This window comes from Aricia agestis, chromosome 13, assembly GCF_905147365.1.
Source record: "Aricia agestis chromosome 13, ilAriAges1.1, whole genome shotgun sequence".
In the NCBI taxonomy this organism is placed as follows: domain Eukaryota; kingdom Metazoa; phylum Arthropoda; class Insecta; order Lepidoptera; family Lycaenidae; genus Aricia; species Aricia agestis.
The window spans coordinates 4,304,253-4,323,385 of record NC_056418.1 but is presented as its reverse complement, the minus strand read 5'-3'; the positions used below and the strand labels follow the sequence as shown (position 1 = coordinate 4,323,385).

General features: G+C 36.7%; 1 protein-coding gene across 1 annotated transcript in view; it reads left to right on the top strand.

The window, feature by feature from the left end:
• LOC121733379 overlaps positions 1-19,133 on the top strand; it is a 64,135-nt gene that overhangs the window by 8,124 nt on the left and 36,878 nt on the right. Inside the window, exons 2-6 of the mRNA XM_042123608.1 lie at positions 5,502-5,640; positions 6,265-6,402; positions 8,007-8,148; positions 13,473-13,635; positions 14,066-14,184. Of these exons, the coding sequence (XP_041979542.1) occupies positions 5,502-5,640; positions 6,265-6,402; positions 8,007-8,148; positions 13,473-13,635; positions 14,066-14,184 (701 nt within the window). The remainder of the gene's footprint in view (positions 1-5,501; positions 5,641-6,264; positions 6,403-8,006; positions 8,149-13,472; positions 13,636-14,065; positions 14,185-19,133) is intronic.

Genomic DNA, 19,133 nt, shown 5'->3' with positions numbered 1-19,133 from the left:
AAACATTCAAACTGGCCACTAAGGAAAAAGTAAAAAAAAAACATTCGAATTTGAAATAAGAATGTGTTGGGGGTCAGCTGGTACGCCCACGGCTGGTCGCGTGTCGCTCGACAAACACGCGTGTTGATTTTTCTATTAAGGCCCGAGTGTTTGCGATACGCACTCGGCGGAAGTCCAATAACGCATCCAAAATAAATATGGTAATGAGCACAGCGAGTGATCCTTATGACGATGACATAAAGGTCATGTCGGAGGTATAACAATTGCGAACGATGTAGGCTGCTAGAATATTAACGTGTGTTGCAGCAAGCTCTTTATGCTTGATGTTGGGGAACAACTGAACGCAGTAAGTATACTTTTAAATTAGGATGTTATGTTGCAGGGCCTACATTAATGTAAGTATCACTTATGTCAAAGAAAGTAGGTATTCCTTATTTTTTCGTAAGGTCCAAAATTCATTTATTACAGAATGAAATTGATTTTTAATCAAATCCATTTACTTAATTCTGTAATCATGATTGTATAAGAAAAGTCCCCGATGCGACTTACTGCATTTTAAAAATTATTTCCTTTAAAAAGCACCATAATATTCCTGATTGCTGTCCGCAGTCAACGTCATCCTTTGCTATTATACGTCCATATTCAACTCGTCATCTTGACCTTACAATCAATAGAAGACCTTGGGGTCACTCCATAGAAATACATTCATGCCCTTTTCTTAGAAAGGGCCTACACCTGCGAGAATTAAGTGTGAATTCTGGCATAAACTGAACTGAGTTTAAGCTGGCTTAGATATTCAATAACTTTGAAGTGTAAATTAATATTTATGATGCCTGCATTGCTAACGTATAACATAATATGATGTATCAGCCATAGAAATATTTACGGTATTCTCTTAAATTAATTTTATTTAAACACAAAAATGTTAAATAAATGTACATTACTGTATAAATTAAGTATTAATAGTGTCCCACCCTTACTTATAAGGACATAATATATAAGCAGTGTATTATGTGACTTTTCTAGCAGTATATTAGAAAATTCACATACTTACACAAGCAGATCTAGTAGGTATATATAAAGTATAAACGCAAGGCAAATATCTTATTAGCCGGGGATTCGTAGACGTAGATAACTATAGTGTTATTTCTATGATTATTGACATAGTGTCAATAGCTGTCAATCGCAGGCCGCTCCTGACCGCGGACGTGATCGGCGGCCACCATCCGGGTCGCTGGCAACGGTACATTGTTAACGTGCACCTTACGACACATGTTAGGCGCTGGCGCGTTACCTTTGACTTGTATAGGCCATCGAATCCCCATGATCCTAAACAATGTGAACATTTTAATGGCCAAGTGAGTGCATATATTTCTTGTATTAGATCATAATATGCGCAGTATACAAAAATCCTTGCTCTTCCATAACTCTCGCAACCAACCAACCTAGGGTTGGAATAGCCGGCAAGACTGGCGAGTGATCAGGCGCTGTACTTTTAACATGCCCATCCGACATGATGTTAGGTTAAGTCAATGCAGGATCATCTGATGACAATTATTACCTAATCCTGCATCACCTAACCAAAAGAAGATATTTCTATCGGAAACCGAACCTATAACGATGAATGAGGCACACTCTAGTCTTAGGGTCACTTTATAATAGCGCAGAGTCGAAGCGAAGCGAATTTCCAAAAACTGAACACAGAAAATTCAACCTAAACTCTAGAGCGTAACGCATACATTACTTTTGTGAGGCCAATCAGCGTTAGTCGGGCGTATTCCCGCGAATTCGCGCGGATGCGCGCGCCTTTTTAAATTCTCAGAAGTAATAAAGTGCGTTAACGCTTTGGAGTTAAGGTTGAATTTGTTATGTTTCCTTTTAATAATTCGCTTCGATGCGCTTCGGCTCTGCGCTATTATAAATTGACCCTTAACAATGTGTCATTCGAGCATTTAGAGCTACAAAGATTCCAACTTTATGTATTTTAACACAGCTTAGCTCCTTTAACTTGCGCCTCTAAGGTCCGCGAGTGTCAGGAGGTGCGTATACAATGTATACAAAGCTATACTAAAACAAGCTGGCAGTGTGGCCGCGGGTTAATGACATGCCGACAGTGTGTCCGCAGGCTAATTGATTGTACGGAACCGTTTTATTGACGTTCAACCCGCTTCTCTTGACCCTTTACGTGAAAATATGTGTGTAGTTGACTTAAGTAAATAGAAATGAATATAGGCATTATAGTAATATAGTAAAGGTAGCTACAGATAGAATAGTGACGTCTTGTTGACAAGATCTTGGAGTTACTTGCTTAAATACCTTCTTGACCCGCCAGCCAATACATAATATTCATAATAATATGTATACATGAATGTTATGTTGATTCATAAACTACTACTCAAATCTAACTACTAAATCCAAGCAACTTTATTTGTTATAACTTTTGAAAACTCTGGCCATGATAAAAATATTATTGCCACCATGATTGCATAGCTCGTAGGAACCATGATGTATGCAATCATGGACGAAGATGTACATGATCATAATCGCTTGTATTTTCATGGGATTCCTGATATTATAACACACAATATTAACCATGTTGGCGGCTTACGCAGTAACCTTTTTAGTGGCTAACTGTCGGGCTTCCTTCATTATAATGCTGCTTCGATTTCGGCAGCGGAAGGCATTGCTCATCGCCGCCATGACACTTCTGATTTCCTGCGCCTTTTCTCACAGACTGTGAGATAAACTGTTTCCAAACGGAGGAAGGAAGTTGTGTTTATTGCATCGCGACTTTTGGGTCACTTTTTAATGGGTGTGTTCTAGGTCGTGGTTAGAAATCATTCGTGAAGGTAAAATCGATTCTCATGTTGGTTGCTAATCGATTTTAATAGCTCACAATAGAATTTTAATTTGGGCTTTTAGATTTTTATTGAAATTTATTTTTAATTTTAATTCAAATAGACGCAATATATTTTGTAAGCAAGGAAACAGAATTAATATGTAATAAAATTGTAATTTTGCATGCAACTTTTACCAAAGGTGTAAAATTAGGTGCTTGTGTCACAAATTATTTCTCTTAAACTAACCTACAGCATCAGATGGACACTTTTTGGACTTTCAGTTGTACTCTTTATGTCCATGGTAGATCCTGACAATTATAAAACACTAAACAGCTTAGCTACTACATAGTTCTCTTTGCAACAAAACCCAGGTAGCTAAGATTAGCAAAAATAGGATATTAGGTAACATGGCATTTAGTTTTTGCACTTACGCGTGTTGTAACGCAAAGAAATGCAAAAACCAGGCCACAGACGTCTGATAATTATCTCAAGTACGAAAACATTCATTAAAGCGCTATCTACACCATCGCTTGATCCGTTGATAGTTGACACTAGAATTTTGTGCAAGAATTGCCTTAAAAATGGGTTTTCTTTAAACTTTAGAGTGCTTCAATTGAATTTTGTCAGATACTTTTAGTATGGCAAGAATAAATATAACTATTTACTCTTAAGCAATCTTTGTCTGATACGTTGGAAAAGTTACTTGACAGATTAAAACGTGGTTTTGCGTTAGCCTAGAGTAAACATTTTTATCAGTAAGGAGGCAAGAGTTTATTGCATAGACAAATTGTAATAATTCAAAACTCCAAGAGAATCTGCACTTGAGGTGTTGTTTAAAAATAGAATTCACGTGTAATTTTTTATTCATAAATCATTCGAAATTTAAAATTCCAACCTCTGAGGTCACTTAGCATTTCGCGCCTTACCTAATATAGCTGTCGTGTTTTTATCGTATAGATAAATTCATCTCCGCCAACGTACTCGCTATGACATTTCTATTGTAGAGATATGTCGCGCCGTCAAATTGTAATAATTTTCCCATAACATAGATTACGGTGTGTGGGCCATCCATATCGACGTGAATAATGGAACACCACACTTAACGAGATACAATAGATTTAGAAGGTGCCATGACCATTTTATGTGCTAATAAAACGATAGAGTTGTTTTAGTTATTTTTATCTGAATCCGAAGAGGTCTTGAATTTATCAGTTATATTTTGAAGGCCGTTTACATTGGCTATGATGAATAACCATGATAGCCTAGCATAGATAGATTGCGTAGTTGTCTACAGTATGCACGATCATGGGTAATTAAAGATTGAACACGTTCGATTGCCTGTATTAATTGTCCATCATCGGGTAACGTAGAGAGGCCGTGTAACGTATTGTGTGTATTTATTTTATTGCATTTCTTTGAAACGCTAATGCTATATCTTTCATATCATATATGTAGATTATGGCGCCAAATACAGATTATTCAAATTTAGAACACATTTAACTTTTTTATCGAAACCAGGACGTGCAGATATGTCAGGTGGAGCTAGTACAGTTGGCTGCGGCGCTCACACCTCGGCCATTAATCTCGGAGATAGCACGCTCAGATTGTATGTGTATCGCGGTCGCCCAGGGCTGCCATTAAAATTTAATTCTATTGAGATTTATACAAAGTTTACACGAAGGCTCATCGGTATTAATATTAACTTGCTTATCGTAGTGAACTAGTGAGATCAACAAAATAATAATAGAGGCCCATTGCACATGCTATGTCCTGAATTTGCCATTTCTAAATTTTTTGACAAGAATTTACCTATTAGCGCTTTTGATTGACTAACGTCCAAAAATTTAACAATGCTAGTAAAAAGATAAACTAATTTCGAAATTGAACTTCAAAAACCGGGACATCAGATTTCTCTGGACTACTTCTAAATATCAACGGTTCAAACATGAAGGTTCCCGTTTAAACTTGACTGTTAAAAGAAAAGGAAAATAATCCTTTGTTCTGTAAGCCAAACTCCAATGCTACAAATAAAAGAAGTATGCAAATCTCGCATCCGCCAGCCCTGGCGTCGACCCCTCAAACGCGCCGCTGTCAGATGTATCTGCCGCGGATGCCACGCAGGTCAGCGTTTTGTAACTTTTTACGATACGCGTAACGCGCCAAGAATACAACATTCTGTCTGACCAAACGGGTTTCTTTTCTTGAGGACGCACGTTTAAGGCTTCTTTAAGGTATATTGATGTCAAACATTTAATACTATAGCAATTTGTTTTTACCAAGCTATTAAAAGAAAACTAGTGATTTATTTTTCTGTGTTTAGGTTTGTGTTGACAGCTTATTTAAAAGTTTTGTACTAGATACGTTACATCTACGATCGGGTCATGTTATCTAATCTAGTTGACAAATCAAACTGTTTTTTTTGGGGAGGGGATTGAGGGGATGTGCCTCAGTTAGCTGAAGCACCCCGGGGGTATGTGAGACTCTTACTCACTAAAACCACCTACGCTTCGCCTTCCGCCGTATAAAGGAGGGATGTCCCGGATCTAACAAACACAGGACTCCCCCCACGACCGGCCGGTCTACCTCAGAAGGGACCGGACTTCCACCGTCCACAGACTATCCTCACCTAACCTATCCTAACCTATCTTTGTATTGTTCCAGGCGAGAGCGGCGGGGGTGGTGTGTCGGGTCTGTGCGCGCGCGATGCGGCGTCGCCGGCGCAGATGCTGCCGCCGGCGCCCGCGCCGCCCGCCACGGTCAAGACCGAGCGCTCCAGTCCACATGACTCCACCGCTTCTAGGTAAAGCTGATTTATTTGCTAATCTAAAATTTTCTCCTAAGGACCAAGGGATCTGCATTTATTAGTAAGATTGACTAAAGGAGCGTTTCACTACTACGTTACGAGGAATTTGTTTTTGAGAAGTAATAGAATCGATTCACTTGGCTGACTGTGCTAAGCGCAGCATACTTGTAACGCAGTTCTTATGAAATTGCAGCCTAAATTCTTTTGCGGGAATACACTGAAAAAGCGGCAAAACTCGATAGAAATATAATATATTACATGCGCAATGTCATTTGATATGTAAAACAGTCAATCTGCCAGCCGTTTTCTCGGGGTTTGTTCATCCAAATACACTTCCTCAGCGCACTACTTGACGAGTTAAACGCTGATGTTTCACGAATTGACTTCTGCCAGCCCTTTTCTTACGGTTCGTTTGCTCAAACCCCCTCGCATCGTCATTCTTGTTGCTCAAACCCCCTCGTATCTTCTTTCTTGTTGCTCAAACCCCCTCGTATCTTCCTTCTTGTTATTTAACCCCCTCGTATCTTCCTTCTGGATGCTCAAACCCTCTCGTATCTTCCTTCTTGTTGCTCAAACCCCCTCGTATCGTCCTTTTTGTTGCTCAACCCCCCTCGTCCGCAGGTCTCGCAGCGTGACGCCATCAACGTCCTCGCACCCCAGCACCACGCCGGAGCGCGTCAGCCCGGCGGCCCCACCGCCGAGACACTACTCGGAGATCATGCGCACCCTCGCCGCCAGATACAACACCGGCCCCAACGAGTGAGTGTCATTGAACCGATTTTGCTGTACTTTATACTTTGAGGGCCAGGATAGGTTATACTCAGGTTATAGGATAAATTTTGTATTATAAATGTACAGTACATTTACCCCGCGCGATAAACGAAGTTTGGCGCAACGAAGTTATATATATATATATATATATATATATATATATATATATATATATATATATATATATATATAATTGAAATCTCGGAATCGGCTCCAACGATTTTCATGACATTAGTATATAGGGGGTTTCGGGGGCGATAAATCGATCTAGCTAGGAATCATTTCTAGAAAATGCCATCAGATACCGAGCAAAGCTCAGTCAAACAGCTAGTACATAATAATTCGTAGCAGTTGATAGCAACTAGGCTCTCTGTCATTATTATTAAAAGAATAGGATTATATTATTATCAAACAATGTAAGCAACATGACGAATACAAGTAACAGAGGTTACTGGTTGTTTTTAGAGATTACTGGTCAGCAAAAGATCAACACTATTACTAGTCATTACATGTCTACAGCTTAAAACCAAATCAATTTTCCAAACGATTCCTGGGTGGTCTATTCTCGGTATCAATAATAATCTGAGATCTTTTCCTTATTTTTACCAGAGTCTTATTACTGAATCATCTTCATATTTTGTTTTAGTCCACCTAAATTTCTTTTCCAAAAGACATTTTTGGTGTTTACTCTGCTATGCAAGCATTCTCAAATTATTATCATTTTAGTTAAACTATGCATATTCAGAGGTAAAATGATCACACATTAATTAGCAGTGGTTTTCCAGTTAGACATTCCAAATTCAAACTTTGATCCTGTCATTCACACGGCGCTGCGACATTCACAGCGACACGCGACCCGCGGGTCAGCGACCGATGCCCAAATCGATTTGCATATTAATCGATTCGATAACTCGAGTCGACTCGACAAATTTACATGATTCGTGAGAACCAGTGCTGCGCTTATGTTATATTAATGAATTGCTCATCTCGCGCGGTCGCCGACCTGTCGATTTTAATTAGTGATTCGGAGAGTTGTCGCGCAGGTTGTCGCGGGTTGCCGGGGTCAAGTACATCTGACGTCACATTCCATTTTCAATTTATATTATTTATTTGATATTCCATTTTCAAATCCCAAAGCTGGTTTATGTTGACTTAATTAAGGGGGTGACAGACACGCGAGTATGTACGCGGACTTATGGCTCGACGACCTTACTCGCCTGTGTGTCACCTAAAGTTCGCGTAAAAATAGAGGAAATGTAACGACTGGATATAGGATCCAGTCGTTACATTTCCTCTATTTTTACGTCCTGTTTGAAATAATGTTTTACTTGACCTCTGTGAATGCGAAAAGTTTTCGGATAAAAAGTATTTGGGTACCACCTACCTTATTAAACCGCCCTTAATGTCGAAGATGTATTAATGTTTTTTTAAAGGGATCCCTCGTTCCCACCACTGACTTAAAACGTAAAATGACTCCGAATGTTTCGATGAATTCATTTTGAATTTAATAATTATAATTCCGAATTTGAAACTCCGTTATTCACACAATATTCAACTACTTATATCCCACTAAAGACCATATTCCCTTGCAGCTTCTTCCACCGCAACGGGTTCGGTGCGCCGCCCGTGGACGTGGGCTCGGCGCCGCTGGGCGGGCTGTTCGCCAAGCTCGCGGTGCAGCAGGGCACGCACATACCCGCCTTCCCTGCTACCGTTGATATGACCTCTACTAAGGTAAGGATCTGAACCTGTAGCCAAAACTTTTCCTTTATCGATTCTTCATAGAAGCGCCGTTCAAAACGAAATTGACATTAGACGAGTCGAACGTCAACGTCATATTAACGAACGCTTATGTCACAAAACTCACAAGTTACTTTATGTTATTAAAGATTTTTTAAGGGAAAATGTTGTTATGAAAACATGTCGTTATTGAAAATATTACTTTTTATTGTCGGTTATAAAATTACAAAATTGTAATCCACCAGTTACTGTTAAATTATAACATGTCGTATGTTATTTTTCTCATTTTAATAGGAAAGAAGACATGTATAATGTATTTAGATTTCAGACTAACATCTAAAATTAGGACTGACATTGAACAGGCAAAATGCGTGTAATAGCTAGATTGCCTGCGGGATAATACAAAGTTCTCAAAAAAAAAAAACACTCAGGAATCCGTATCATGCCCGACTAACCTGTTCCATAGTCAGCAGGGGTGCTCAGGCAATTGCAGTAGCAGCAAGCCCGTTGGATCTTGTAGGAGCAAGATGATTGTCTTCTGTAGCGCGTGGTCCGCTCCGGAGCGTAGCTGAAGTACTCTTGAATTTTGATGCACTTTGGTCGGCCGACCACACAAAAAGTTCACAGTGATTATATTGAAAAACCAAAAGAGAAAGAAACTTGAAATTCCAGCTGGATTAAGCCTTTTCAAGGAAAAATTATCAGAACAAAAATTTCTCGAATGCCATCAAGCCCGGTCCGCGGCAAAAAGCAGCCAGGAAACACTTGTCATCTGTCAAGTGTCAAAGATATGTTTTCTTCGTCTTCTTCCGACAGTGGTGAATTGCCATATTATGTTAAAGGTTCATCCAACGGTTGATGAACAGAAACTCCCAAAGTGAGCTACATCCCAACAGTGGAAATCAAACGCAACACAAATCCAGAGTGTAATCTGAGAACTTATTATTTAATTATTAAGGAAATTAAGGAAATTAAGGAAATATAATATATTAAATTATAACAAAATTAAGTGCACAACCAAACATTGAAAAATATAAATGTTACGTTAACGTTATTTATTAAATCTTTCGAATGCGTTATCTTTTTGGAAGAGCGTTTTATTTCAAGAGATGTTTGAGTAATTGGGAGAATATTTGAAATTACGTAAACTACCGAAAGCCGTGTGTTACAGTTAACAAACTCCGTTAACTTCGAGATAACCGAGAACAGTTAATTTTTAATCTAAACTTTAATATTTACAAAGACTTGTTAAAAATGTTATGCTTATTTAACTTTATTTCTGACCCATATGGTGACTTCACTTGTTAGAATATTTATGTAATTATAAATTATAATAATATGGATTTTTTGTATATTAACTACTAATGTTACGAATATTATTATAGGTCTACTAGGTTACTATCAAAAACATTTCCTATGAGACACATAATAAATAAATAAATATTATGTGATTAAAAAATTAATAAAAATGACGCAGTTGAAAGAGTTGTACCACTTTTTGACGATTGGTAGAAAGTTATAGCGTCATAACATGGAATTCTTTTTACACTGCTGCTGCACCAATCTGCTGAATGTCATCCGAAGACCAAATATCATATTTTTGCGTATAGCCTAAATGACAACCAACGTGTCATCTTGAATCTGGCATGCGCATCCTTGTCCCCATGAAAATATCCTTGCAGCTCTATTTTTTTAAATCGAATCGTGTCGTGACTAATACTACTAACTATGTACTTCAATCTAGACTAGACTACTTCAATCGACTATTTCAAGCAAAGCGGTTGTCTACTTTATAAAGTAGAAACTAAATCACTATAACTGTCGAACGGCGGTCTCGTGACTTTCCGTTAACCTTTAATTATTTGATAAGTTATCAACGACCACCCACGGACGGTTACCAGATTATCGGGATCGAATTTCTACGTAAATGGTAGCGAATCATCGTGAATGACTGTATTAAGGGACAGGTGCAGTCTAATGACCTAGCTATAGAGGTTGATTGCTTGTTGGAACTTTTATTTTATTATTTATTTATTTATTTACTATTTATTGCACACATCATTCTTAACACGAAATATACACAGAAGAAATACGACACAACAGGTACTGCTAATCTCTAACAGAAATTTCTTCCAGCAGTCCTACGGAGAGAAATGTGATGGGAAATATCATATAGGGCGTGCACAGAATAAAATTTAGAAACCTACATAGCAATACATATACAATAAGAAATTATATATAAAAGTTAAAAATATAAAATATATTAGTTAAAATTGCCACAGCACTACTGAACCAGGACAAAAGTGACTACTATACTGTTTGATTTAAAATAAATATCAGGTGCAGAAAAATGATAGTTTTATTAATTTTGCATTGGTCATCTCATTGAAAAATCAACTGGATTATTTTAGGTATTTCTTTTCAAACATGGCTACAAGGAAGCTGATCTAATTTTAATGAATGAGCAATTAAAAAAATGTCGCTATTATCTAAATATTAATCGGTTACATATAAATGCACTGAATAGTAAAGTTTAGCTTAGATTTATACGTCCGCTGATAAGTTTCTAAAAATTAAAAAAAACCTTTGATAATTTCCTTTTTATATTCATAATGCCCCTTGTTGGGTCACGCTCAGGTGGTCGTTTCATAAGTGCTTCTTGAAATTTATGAGTAATTAGTAATTCCGTGCTCAGTGACCTTCTCGCCTGCGCCCGCGCATAGTTCACGGCTATCTTCATCTACATTTATGATTTTAATGAACATTAGTCGAGGCAGCCTACCGAGCTTCCGTTTTGACCCGGAGAGGGAATTTTTGAAGAGTTGTGATGATATTTTTGGTTTTCTAAGCATTTTTAAAATAATAAAAGCACAGACTCTATTTTAACTCCCCTATACACAACAGTTATATCTTCATTAGTAGGAAAGTGTCTTATATAATAATTTTTGTACATATTAGTAATCTGTGATAATATAACATCAAAATACAACATTATCTACAAAATATTAATTTTATTTCAACTTGGTTCCGTCAGTGTGCGCCGACCCTTAAATTAGGTGAAGATAGCAATGATTGTTGTAAGTAGGCACGCGCGCGATCGTACCCGTACCTGCCACTCGCTCGCGAACATGGGGCACAGAGATATAAAAGTTATATAATAGATGTGTCTACGAAATTTCTTTTTTGCGAGGTCGCAATGTCGAAGGACTATGATAGCCTATGGTGGATATTGGACATCAGCCAATAACACGAGCTATTAGGAAGCTGTACAGATATATACGGCTATGTTTACCTATAGTTGGACAGCTTTGCAATTATTATGGTGGCAATCATACTTATCCGTCGTGGTACAACGCGGAAAGCGGCCTTTAGATGGACTTTTGGAAAAAATCTAGTTTAACATCAGTTAATTAATGCATTTCGCACATTGTAAAACTACACGGTCTACACGATATCATGGAAGTAAACTACTTTTAGATGGAAAAATACACTTAAAAGAAAACAATGTTATACATTGTAATTATATTGTTTTTATTGTTTTTAACATTTTCAACTTTAACGGAGTTTAATTTTTCTGCTCTGTATAGTATATACTATAAATGTACTGTTAGTGCCGGGTGATCTCCGGGCACATCCACGTGCATAGATCAGTGGCGCGCCCAGCGAACCGTCTCCGAGGAACTAACTGGAGCTGCACTAATTGGCCGAGGCACGCGCCGCCCGCGCCGCTACATAGTGATGGGATGTGAAATCGAACACCGTTCAAATTTCAATTTTTTTTCCTAAAACGGCCAGCATCACGCGAAAACTGCAGCTGCACTTTCTAAATTCGAAATATAATTTTCGAACTAGAACCGTACTTTCTAATCTCCGAGTCATTTTTCATCCCGTTTAGCAGCGCGTGATTTGTTGCCCCGCTTTGTTTCCTGGCCGGTAAATATTTTGCGAATTTATTTTCACTGAGAACGGGAGCGGTTGTAAATCGTGAGATTAATGGCCGCGCTCGAAGTGTGACTTTACGTGTTTAGGTATTCCTCGCACACGGCGCACGCCGCCCGGTTCGCTTGTCTCTACTTTATTGCGAATAAAACTTAACGTGGCACTTTCAAACAACCTAATTGGATAATAAGATCCGGCCTATAATTACCATAATACTTACCTTCGCTGGCAGCTCTGCCCACATAAATACGCAAGAACACTACAATATACATTCTAGCTTAAAATGGCATAAAATCCCAAACTTTCATATAATTTGTGTTAGTTATAGTTTAATCGATTAAGGGCCGGTTTTACCAATTCTTGATAAGTGCCGGATAGGATCCACAACTTAACTTGACAGATGAAGCATGGAGCATCTGTCAAATGTAATCGGACTTTATCAGGAAGTGGTGAAACAGGCCTTTATGTTCTTAAATTTAGTAACCGAAAAGACCTTTGCCCCTCACTAGTGAACTTCTGAAATATTTGGTAAGCGCAGCTTCTTCTAAACTGAAAACCCAAACTCGTAACGTTATTTGCTTTACTTTATCAGCGAGATCTCTTATGCTTTCTTAATACTTTCGTAGCTAATAAGGAAGAAACGGAGCTAATTACGCAATTGTAGAAATAATTTACCACAAAACCGTGAAAATCGTTATATTAAAGAAATGTTGAAAAGCAAAAAGCCGAGATCGTGAAGCATAAAATATATAATTAAACGACCGCTCGTAAAACATGCGCACGCGTCTAATAAAGATATTTTGCGTGGTCATTCGATAATGGACTCTCTGCTCGTAGGATAAGAATTGAATTTGAGCGATTGGAATAGAAAAAAAAGGTAGGTTTGACCCGCGAGGGAGCATGACGACTTGAAGTATGATGAATGCGAGCTCATTTGGAGTTACTTCTTAATACACGTTCCTCGATGACGATTCCCATTCAGAACTTTATTGTTATAACATGTAATGCCACCGTAGAAGCATGGTAAAAATAAAGAGTTGTATTACTTAAAATAATAGATGTAATATTAAAACAAATGAGAATTACATAGGTTTTTTTTATTTTTGTATCCCGTCCACGACAAAGCTAAAAGAATTAGTAAAGATGTGGCAGCCTAAACTCTAAACTACTGAGAAGAACACAATAGGCTACAATTTGCTCTAATAGGTTATAACAACAATTAATTTATGTTATACCTTTAAGTGGGTTTTATTCAACTTTTACCTACCAAAGTTGACACTTGTATAAGGTACCTAAATGGACATTTTCATTAGTTTGAGCACAACTTAAAAACTCTACTAGATTTGCCGGCTTCATCGTCCTCATTTTTCTTCCACCAGACGTTGCTAGCGCTATCTCGGGTGGCGTGCGGTCGGTCGCGGCGCAAGCGCATCAAACGCAACGTGTCCGACCACAGCCCGCTCGACCTGTCCACGGCTGGGGACGTGAAGCGGGCGCGGTACAGCCCCAGCAGCGAGGGGGAGGAGAGAGTGTCTAATGGAGGTAAGAGAAAGGATCCTTTTTGATTGTTTGGTGAAGGGTTGAGCAACCTTTTCTTACCGCAACTTAGCAAGACCTCTTAGCAAGGTTGTCAAGAAATGTTAGCAGGGTTTACATACCTTTTTTGTTGAATGTTTACATTTTTTTCTTAATTAACTTGTGTTGATAACATTGTACTTCGGCAGGATCACCTTTTTTGAGAAATGTCCAGGGCATTCCTAAAAGATACCTAATAATCTATCCATTATAAATCTAAAGTAACTATATATTTTTACGATCCTGTTACGTTACCCGTTCAGGCTTAAACTGCTCAACCAAATTTGATGAAATTTGGTATCAAGATACTTTCAGTCCCGGAAAACGACGTAGAGTATTTTTATCCATCAAAGCTGCGGGCTAAAACTAGTTTAATAATATAGGATTATTTTTCCAGAATCAAGTGAGACACGCGAGTGTTTATGCGCGGAGGCGCGCGCGCGGCTGTCGGCGATGTCGGTCGACGAAGTCGTCGAGTTCGTCGCTTCTATAGACATCTGTGCGGAGTACGCCACGGTGAGTACATTATACTATAGGCAAAGGGCTGCTTAATACGTTACGATACGATTTGTCATAACGATATTATTATGTTTACGGTAACGATAAGTCTTACCGCTATACTCACTGTATTTTAGTCACAAAAGATGTTAATTAGAGGACAATAAGGATTGATAGGGTTTCTTTTAATCTGAGCATAATATAGTCTCGATAGACGATTAAGAGCGCCAAATAATAATATAATGAGTTAAGGAGTAGTGTCTTTATTACCTTATTTTACTCATCTTGTATTGCACCTATGCAGCGTTTTTATGGGGCAAAACCTTAAACTCCCTATAAACTTTAACCCGTCAAGACCCATAAGCTCACCGGTGAGCGAGACACAATAGAATAACAATAGATTTCCAAGAATCCACGATCGAAAGATTAATATATTATGTATTTGTAAGCAAACCGCGTTGCCAAGTAATAGAAGGCATAAACTGTTTAACAAACAACCACTATGTACTTAACTTAAACTACGTTCAAGAATTAAACCTGCTTAAATATAGCATCAAATATGTAATGAAATTAAAACCTAATCAGTCGTAATATATTAGTTCGAGTGAAAGGGAAGTTACCAACAAACGATAGTTAGTTTACTTTATTAGTTAACAGTAAACCATTAATTACACATCCGCGATACCATTACTAACCGTAGTTAATTTTACTTTATAGTTAAGTTCATAAACATGGATGAATAAATTACGTCTTAACAGCACAATTGGAATAATTATTTCGTTATCAAATGATTAAGGCCCTTCCCCTACGGAGATTCCGTAATTTACCGTATTTAGAGCCTTATAAACTCATAATTTGAAAGCTACAAAGTTATAATAAAAATACAGCAATAATCTTAAGTATATAAACTTTCGTTTCTCCGTTTTCAATTTTATATTTTTGTTTATTATACTCATGATATTAGCTTCCAAAGTAATACCAATTTATTAAAACTGAAGCATACTTTCAGCATCTCCTTAGTGTTACAAATTACGTTTATTTGAAATACACGACAATACTCGTAGATAGATAATTTCATTAACTACATATTCCCCGTTTTAATTTTTTTTTTTGGTCAATTTTGAACTAAGATAAGACGTAAAAAATAAGATTTTTGTGCGATCTTGGCAACGCGTCAAATGTATGGTCAAGGCCGTTTGCTTTGGGTATGGCCTTAAGAGCCTATATGACCCTAACTTGACTACATACTTTAACCTAGATCTCAAAATCTGTAAGGTCTAGAAAACTGATTTTTTGACACAAGTAACTTCAGTTCATAAAGATTAAATGCTCAAGACGAAAACACGATTACTCAAAAAATGCTCAATAGTTTCTTTTTTACAAAAAACCTTGTTTTAGACACATTTTTGCTTGGATTTTCGAAGTTTGCTGTCTTTTCTTTAATAAATATTAATATCTAAAAAGGTATTGATAAAACCTAAATTTGCTCAAAACACTTTTTTCATAATCATTATAGTTCGTCTTTTATTCAAGTAAAACTAACTCGGCGATGATTCCGCGCCGTCCTTTTTCACCTGGCATATGAAAGACGGGCGTGGGTGTGAAAAGAGAAGGACGATGTTTGATTTTTAGAGTCAGGTGAGCTCTTAAAGGGGTATTCAAAATCATGAAGTCGAAACCTATTCGTAACAAACAAGAAGTATTAGAGAGTTCTTTTTCATTATTGAAATGTTTTCTTTTAAAATAATACTTGTTACTCGCACGAGAAAACATGGTTTTCTAACAACGTGAACTTTAGCTCAAATTCGCGCAATTGGGCCAAGTTAGCTCCAAGCGATTATATTTATGAAGTGCTACACAGTTTACTGGTCGGCAGAAGTAAGAGGCAGTAAACTGCGAAATGTATGGACAGACCCGCTACGTTTTATGATTCGAGCCAGTTGGCGCCAAAAGTTTCTCGAATTGTCGCATATTTTATTGTTCTTTATTGTACGATTTTAATAAATATTATAATTGAGTTTTTTCCCAGCAATGGGATACTTAGGGTCATAACGTTAATGTCTTTTCAAATCTATGGTATAACAGCTGAAATAGATTTTTAAAGTAAACTGACATTGCTAAATATTAATTTCTTAATAATCGAGGTGTATGTAAACTATAATATGATACATAATATATGAAGTTGTATTCTAAAATTGTAAATCATAAAGCAACAACCAACGGTATGCAAAAAACTAGTTTTTGAATCACCATACACGCGGAAAATTAAATTGTAAATATTATCTAAACACTAAACATTTATAAATATAATGTTAACAATACATGAGCTGTTTCGCAGTCCAATAGTACGTTTAGAGTATTGCAATCTCCGATGCCGAGATTAGCCCATTTAGACGCAGCACACGTAGGAACTAAGCCGACAATGCATGATTTAGTGCGAGTAAAAGTCGCCGCAACTGGGACAGATGATTTTCATGAATCTATCGCAGATATGATAAACGCTTGGGCAATACAGGAACGACACAATAACTCGTAATGGTGTACATTGCGTAATGCGTGCCGACTCTGTGGGAAAATGCGAGGATTTTAAATTTAAATAATATTTGTATCGGCGTTGCAACACGCGTCGCGATTGTCACACAGCTGCGTAATACAGCGAACTGTTTGCTGTTAGCGGTTAAATTTCTCATTATATTTTATCGCTTAAGTGGAAACCTAACAAATCCTAATTTATTTCGTTGTTATAATCACAATAACCTGAATCATTTATATCTTAAATTTACAAATATTTCTTGCATTTTAAAATAACACTTTGTTTTTAGCGGCCGTGGAAGTAAAAGTGTTAATTACTAGTTGTTAAGCCCATATTGTGCAAAAAACACGTCGTTATTATAAAATAACATTTAATTTCACTCGGTCTAGCTAATCTATTAAAACTAAAAACATGTTGAACTGTTCGACTTTACATAAAATGCCCATAACCATACATCACCTTTTTATAATATTTGTTATAGTAATTATTATAATAGAAATGCTTGCGTAGTACTAAAATGAATTTCTAGTCTATAAACGTTCGTATGAATTTAAAGAAACGTGTTCGTTTCAAAAACATTTCTAAAATAGTGCAATACTAACAACTGACATTTATATGCCTATATTTCAAATATTAGTCACAAGTTTTCAAATAAAACGCCAGTCGTAAGGAATTATGTGAAATAGATCGCTGCATAAATATTATCGGCGTGACAATATTGATGTTAATAATGCAATTCAGAATTTATTGCGTCAAACGGATGCTCGGTGAATGTTCAGTAAGTAATGTGGTTCGTGTTGTACGAACGCGCCGGCCGTGTGTCCCGGTAGCGATCGGGTTACCTGTGATTTATCTGTGTGTCGCGCCAGGGCTGCCACGCTTAGGTTTAGGCCTTCTTGGTTGCTTATCCGGTGATAAAATGCTAACCGTTTCCTAAATACGGTCAACTGCTTACATCTAATACTTATTGGAATTTCACATTAACAGCTGTTAATGTGAAGAAAATTCCGATAAGTATTATAAGCTTATAAGACGGAGATTTGGACAAAACCACTTAAACAGACACTTAGAATTACATGCTTTATTTTTAAATCATACGATATGATATGATTTTTATATTTACGAACATTTTGGACTTTATACATAACAATATTACAAGTAACTAGCTCATACAATATCTCTAAAGATTTAAAAATGCTCCCGTAACTGTAAGGGCTAATTTTTCGCTTCAACTGGCAACCCTACCTCGGGTCCATAATTAATCGACCTGGGCTAATAATTTCAGCTAACTAGATGTTATGATTAATGTAGGCTACCGGCTTTCCTTTAATGGAAATTGGTGAATGCTAATTAATAGCTTTTACTGCGCTAATGGTGCTTCTAATTACTAAACAGTAATGTTCCTAGCTAAAATTAATCTTATGAAATTGTTTGACTAACTATTATACTAGTAGAGAAATAAGTGAAGACGTAAGCAGATGAAGTGGATAACTAATACTTTATGACATAATGGCAATTACTAATTTTTTCACTTATGATCTAAACAAACCTAGTAACTTACCGACTTCGTCGTCTAGCAAATATAGGTATATCTGGTTACAGATAAAATTCATACCTTTTTGATTTTTAAACATTTTTCCAGGTCCATCCAAATTCTCATTTTTTTGCATAAATAGAGGCTTTACCTTTATTTGTGCAAAAAATGAGATTTTTTAATTGGTAGTTACCTACTTTATCCACTCACATCTACAATTATTATTATTAGTGAACAAATAATTATTAGTTTACTAATAGACAATTATGTGATGTAGGTAAAGGTCTGGTGAAAAGGCTCTGCATTTACGAGAAAGTTGCCAACATGTTTTTGTAAGCATAATTAATAATTTATTATGTAAAATAATAATTACACTAAACAAATAGCCAGTAAGGACTGTCTCACAAAGTTTTAAAGCTTAGATAAACATAAATGTTTAATAATCTGCAATTAATGAATTTAAAAATTACATAGTATTTTAATTTTCAACATTTAATAATAATAATTTATTATGATCTCTAGTAATCTCAAAAGTCAATCAAATCGTGTTTTCAGAACGTTCCGCATTATCTATGTAAAAGAAAAAAGTCCTACTTTTGCTTCCTTTCAGAAGGTCTTAATCAAGACGATATCTTGCTTACAAAATGGTATAAATAAAAATGAAATTAAGTAAAAACGTATCCTATCCCATGTGTTCCGCGAAAGTAGAATTATAGTAGTGGTAGCTAAATGATGTATTTTGATGAGATGTAGTATATCTACTAGCTAAAAGCCAAGCTTTGTGAGGGCTCGCGTTGTCATACCTTGACTGACTGATGATAACACATCTACATATAAATAAAAAAATGTATGTTAAAACTTTAAGCACAAATCAATAGGCGTGATAGATTTTCCGTAAAG